General features: G+C 55.5%; 1 protein-coding gene across 2 annotated transcripts in view; it reads right to left on the bottom strand.

The window, feature by feature from the left end:
- Window positions 1–773: 773 nt before the first annotated feature.
- SMYD5 (SMYD family member 5) overlaps window positions 774–6,159 on the bottom strand; it is a gene marked incomplete at its 5' end in the record, with an annotated part of 17,921 nt that continues 12,535 nt past the window's right edge. For both annotated transcript variants that reach the window (XM_034772125.1, XM_034772124.1), the window contains 1 exon segment: window positions 774–4,246. In XM_034772125.1, the coding sequence (XP_034628016.1) occupies window positions 4,102–4,246 (145 nt within the window).

The following is a 6,159-nucleotide window of genomic DNA, read 5'->3' on the forward strand; positions in this document are numbered from 1 at the left end:
TAAGGCAGGCTCCTTAGCCCTGTGCCACTCCCAGAAGTGGCCGGCTGGTCCCTGCAGTCCCGGAGGGGGGAGGGGCAGGGAGTCTCTGTGTGCTGCCTCCGCCCCCAGCACCAACTCCACAGCTCCCATTGGTCAGGAACTGTGGCCAATGGGAGCTACAGGGGTGGTGCCTGCAGGGGCAATGTGCAGAGCCCTCTGCCCCCCCAGGGGCCGCAGGGATGTGCCGGCCGTTTCCAGGAGCGGTGCAAGGCCAGGGCAGGCAAGGAGCCTGCCTTAGCTCTGCTGTGCCACCAACTGGGAGCCATCCAAGGTAAGCACTGCCAGGCCAGAGCCCGCACCCCTCACCCCCTACTGCACCCCAACTCCCTGCCCCAGCCCTGACCCCCCCCTCCTGCACCCAAATTCCTTCCCAGAGCCTGCATCCCTCACCCCCTCCTGCACCCCAACTCCCTGCCCCAGCCCTGACCCCCCTCCTGCACCCAAACCTTCCCAGAGCCTGCATCCCTCACCCCCTCCTGCACCCCAACTCCCTGCCCCAGCCCTGCCCCCCCTCCTGCACCCAAACCTTCCCAGCGCCTGCAGCCCTCACCCCCTCCTGCACCCTAACTCCCTGCCCCAGCCCTGACCTCCCCTCCTGCACCCAAACCTTCCCAGAGACTGCATCCCTCACCCCCTCCTGCACCCCAACTCCCTGCCCCAGCCCTGCCCCCCCTCCTGCACCTTGAACCCCTCATGTCTAGCCCCACCCTGGAACCCACACCCCAGCCTCAGCCCAGTGAAAGTGAGTGAGGGTGGGGGAGAGCAAGCAACAGAGGGATGGGAATGGAGTGAGCAGGGCGAGGCCTCAGGGCAGGGCTGTTTGGGTTTGTGTGACGAGACAGTTGGCAATCCTACTACGGGGACATGTCTAGATACTTCCAAAGCGGAGAACGTCGCAAGCCCTGAACCAGGAATCTGGGAGGAGGGTGGCTGATGAGACTCAACTCCCCAAGGCATTTTGTGACAGCAGGGAAGCAGCGTGGAGGTGACAGGGTAGGGTGCGGTGTAGGAGAACAGAATGGCACCAGAACTCTGCTTTGCCGTGACTTGAACAACGCAGAAAAAAGCCAGGTGGCAGAGCTGTGGAGCTCGGCAGAGATTGCAGATGACCTCAGCAAGGGCAGCCAAGCCTGGCCCACCAGCTTTTCTGTTTCAGAAAGATTAGTGGCAGCTTCCATCAAAAGACAACTACTGTTAAACAGGGCTGCTTTGCACCCCACTCTATGGCGGTTTGCTGGGGCTCATCCCCTGAGGCACCAAAACCTCCCGTGCTGAATACTCCCAGACTCCGGATCTAAGTTTTGCAAGTGGACCCAACCAAACCCCAGGATTGGCATTCAGGCTGTTTGAGAATCCGGATCCAAAGTTTGTAGCACACTCCCCTCTCTGCTTATGTGAGAATATACAGATCAAATGGCTTTGCCTCTCTGTCCTGAAACAAGATTGCCTCTCGCCCCTGTTCCAAAACCAAGGTTGGGCAGTTGGTTACAAGCACAACAGTAAGAGGAGCTGGGCCTGCTTCCCAACTCTCTCTCAACTGTTTGAGCATTGGCCTCCTAAACCCAGGGTTGTGAGTTCAATCCTTGAGGGGGGCCATTTAGGGAACTGGGGTAAAAATCTGGGGATTGGTCCTGCTTTGAGCAGGGGGTTGGACTAGATGACCTCCTGACGTCCCTTCCAACCCTGATATTCTATGAACTGAAGAGCGTTAACTTACAGTCTTAGGAGGGACGCTACCGTTGGAGGAAGATGGATGTTGGCAACTTTAAAACTCAAGGTTGGCCAACCAAATATCCAAGGCAGGCTTGGCAGCGGAGCTCTGGTTCTTCAGGACACTGGCCTGTAAACTAGCGCACCGTATTTTAGGCTCTCTATTCAGGTAGGGTGTGTACATTTAAGAGGAGGGATTATTTAGAGCGGAAGCAATGCACAGGAAACCCACATGCCAGGGAATGGCGCTAGGGCATGAGAACCAAGAAGTGAAACTGACCAATATAGTTTCACCGCTCAAGCTGGCCTGCAAAAAGGAAGCAGCGTAAATGGAGAAAAGGCTTTGGGGGTTGTTTTTAAATCTCCCTTTTTAGGTGGTGGTTTTTTTTAAACACCTCATGAGACACAGATAGGGCTTTTCTGCAAATCATTTTCATCTTGATACTGTTGTCACTTAAATTCACATCTAGCCCGATCACTTCGTTTAGCGGTTCTTTGCTCAACCACAATTCCTTGCTCTGAAATGTAACATTTTGCTTGGGATCTTGTTCGAGATCCTTGCACCATTTGGGTTTTTGGAAGACTGCTTTGCTCAAGCAACGTTCTGGAGCCATTGTAGGCCACGGTTTAACAGTCGGTCTACTCCATACCAGCCTACTCCCTTAATTCACTGCAATTCGATCACCGCAGGCATTAGCACCATTGTCAAACAAACCTATTGCTGTATTGTTTCAAGCAAGACCAAAAATCAAAGCACAACTGCTTGTGCAGTGTGGGCTTAAGGGCTGATCTCAGCGACACCGGGGTGAACTTGGAGTAACTCGGAGGAAGACAGTGAAGCTATTCCAGATTGACACCCGTGTAGGATTTGGCCTGTGATCTGCAGGCACCAAGTTTCTAGGTCAGTCTCCCAGCTCCAGGCACACAGAATATAAAAGCCCTCAAAACGTGCTGTCACGAGGCTAAGATATGTTCAACAGTCATATTTCAAAGCTAACGAAACGACCCTGTCAAATTCCCAGTGAAACTCGAAACGGGAAGACTCCCCGCGTACGTCAAATGGGCCCTAAGACAGTCAAGACAGACAGGTTTAAGAAGCGAGGTGCTCCACTGTTTTCCAGTCACAGACCCCAGGCTCCCCCGCTCCACAAGAGGTCCTAAGGAAAGTGTGAAAAATCAGCCTTCGTAGAGGGACATAGCAGCACCCAGGGCTAGGCAACATACCAGAGCCTCACAGCTCACGCCTCATCGGCAATGGAGAAGACTGCATCTCTCTTACTCTTTAATGGGTGGGGTGGACTGAAGAGACAACCACTCCCAGCATGCCATGCTGCATCTTGATCAGAACGGCTAAGGCCCACCAGCTGCAGGAGGACTGGGAGAGGCGGTGGAAGAAACGAGGCCAGGAATAGGATCCCACTTCTGGACAGGGGAAAGACTCTGGCTTGGCACTGAGTTTGTCCCAACCCTCTCACTGATGGGGTAGTGGGGTGGGAGATCAGGATGTGGGGTGCCCCCTCTCCTGGCCCCATTACTGGAGTGAGGAGATAAAGAGTGGGGTGGGGAACGTGGCTCTAAAGAGCAGGCCAACACAGCTGGTGGGTGACCTTCCTCCCACTCCAGCCTCACTGCTCATGGGGAGAAGATCAGATGTGGATGGCGAGCGTCCTGTTTGGTCCCCAGGCAGCCCAGAGTAAGTGACTTGCTCACACCACAAGTCAGCGACAGAGCAGGGACTAGAACCCAGGAGTCCTGGCTCCCAGTCTTCTGCCAAGTCCATGAGACTACAATCTCTTTGCACAGCCGCTCTCTCCACCGGGTTAAACCTCTGTTCTCCCCCCTCCACAGCCCCAAGGAAGTCACACGCCCAAATCCCCCAGTCTCCGCTCTCCAAGTTCTCAGATCACTTAGATATTGACATCAGAGGAAGCCCCGACGTAGCTGGTTGTTCGCCCAGCGTCAGGAACAAGGGTAACATTAAGGTTTATGCGCTGTGCTCAGACGAGCCGGGGACTTTCCCTGCATGCGTCGTCTCCCCTCCCCCCCGGTGTATTGCTCTGTGTGCAGGATCAGATACAAACAAGACCAAGGCGATGTCTGTGTGGACGGATATCTGAGTGGTTGGGACAAGTGGAGCCATTACCTAGAGAGAGGGGACCCCGGGACCACAGACACACTCCCCCAGAAGGATGGTGAGGAGCAGGGAAGATCCCCGCTTCCTCCACTGCCCAACGTAGCCAAACCTTAACATGCTCTCTCCCTGCCGCCGCGCCAGCCCTGGCTGACACAGGCACAGTCCCTCCCCGCGGTCCCGTCTCCGGTACAAAGCCGAACCCCATCCCCAGGCCCGGATCAAACGTCCGTCATCTCATCCTCCAGCTCCGCGTCGTCCGTCTCTCCTTCGCCCTCCAGCTCCTCCTCCTCCTCCGAAGTCAGGTTGGCGTCGTCGGCTTGAGCCAGGCACTTGGGGCAGGAGCAGGTGAACAGGTAGTGTTCCCTGAGGGGAGTAGGGGAGAGAGAGAACCATGTCAAGGGAGTTTGCAGTACTACAGTGCCAGGCTGGAGAGCCAGCCATTCGGGGGTTAACTCCTCGTTCATCCCTCCCTCTGAGCAGGGAGAGCTCCCCATGCAGCTGCTGGAGGGCAGGAGTGTAGCCTGAGCCGTGAGTTATGCTGGACTAGAAGCCACTGGTCTCTATCGTTCTACCCTGAACACACACAATAGCTACATAAGAACGGCCAGAATGGGTCAGACCAAAGGTCCATCTAGCCCAGTCTCCTGTCTCCCGACAGTGGCCAAGGCCAGGTGCCCCAGAGGGAATGAACAGAACAGGGAATCATCAAGTGATCCATCCCGTCACCCAGTCCCAACTTCTGGCAGTCAGAGGCTTAGGGACACTCAGAGCATAGGGTTGAGTCCCTGGCCATCTTGACTAGTAGCCATTGATGGACCCACCCTCCAGGAACGTCTCATTTTTTTTAGATGCCTTCACAGCATCCCCTGGCAACAAGTTCCCCAGGTTGGCTGTGCGCTGTGTGAAGAAATACTTCCTTTTGGTAGTATCAAATCTTCTGCCTGTTAATTTCATTGGGTGACCCCTGGTTCTTGCGTTGTGAGGAGTAAATCACACTTCCCTAGTCACTTTCTCCACACCACTCATGATTTTATAGACCTCTGTCATATCCCCCCTTAGTCGTCTCTTTTCCAAGTCTTTTTAATCTCTCCTCACCTGGAAGCTGTTGCACACCCCTAATCATTTTTGTTGCCGTTCTCCGAACCTTTTCCATTTCTAATACATCTTTTTTGAGATGGGGCGACCACATCTGCCAGCAGCATTCAAGGTGTGGGCGTAGTAGGGAGTTATATAGTAGCATTATGGCATTTTGTGTTCTAGTCTCTATCCCTTTCCTAACAGTTCCTAACAGCTCAGGAATAAGACAACCTTGGGCAAGACGCATCTTTGGGTTGGGTCTATGCCGCAGGTTGAGGTGTGACTGCAGCGCAGGTAGGTATACCAGGCTTGCTTTAGCTTGCACAGGTAACAGGAGCAGTGGAGATGCAGTGACAAAGGCATCAGCGCAGGTTAGCGACCCCAGCACCAGCCCCCCAGGGACCCCGGCTACAAACTCGGGATGCTCGCCCACGCTGAAATCTCTGCCGCCACGTCCCCACTGCTACGGTTGCCTAGATTAAAGCTAGCCTTGGCATGCCCACCCAGGCTACAATCACACTGTCGCTGCCTTGTAGATGGACCCTGCGGCGTTGCTGCGTCTGCTGGCCTGCTCGGCCGCTCCCAGAGTTTATGCTGCTTGACAGGGTAGGAGCGACCCGCTTCCTGCAAAACAAAGACAGCAATAAAGCCAAGGGGCTCGGGATTTTGCCAGGAGCTGGAGAGAAGTCACCAGCTCACAGTGCAGACAAATCCATGTGTGTATGCACGGGATGTACACATCACATACGTGCACGCCTGCTGCGTGATCCTACTGCCTGTGTATCGTGCATGCTGGTGTGGATACCGATCTGTCCGTCCCGAAGGGGGAGCGTGCCGAGCGCAGGCTGTACGTTAGGCCCAACGCCCTTCCGACTGCAGAGGACACAGTGGCCCGTCCAAGCAGGCTGCACGTACAGGAACGCTGCAAAGCCAGCTGAACAGAGACCAGGAGGCACCGGACAAAGGCGCAGACGCAGGCCACAGGGCGAGGAGGGCAGAAGCGGCAGGCTCAGGTCTTGGGGCAGAGGCTGAATGGAGCAACTCGGGTTGATCTCAAGTATCTCTCTGTGGCTGGCAGTAGTAGAGCATGCGCCCGGCCCACCCTGCTCAGCTGGAGGGAGGGAGTGTGTGTGTGTGCGCACGCGCACTGGGACCCGCCCTGCTCAGTCAGAGGGAGGGCCGTGTGTGTGTGGGGGGGG

The sequence above is a fragment of the Trachemys scripta genome, chromosome 5, assembly GCF_013100865.1.
Source record: "Trachemys scripta elegans isolate TJP31775 chromosome 5, CAS_Tse_1.0, whole genome shotgun sequence".
Classification (NCBI taxonomy): Eukaryota; Metazoa; Chordata; order Testudines; family Emydidae; genus Trachemys; species Trachemys scripta.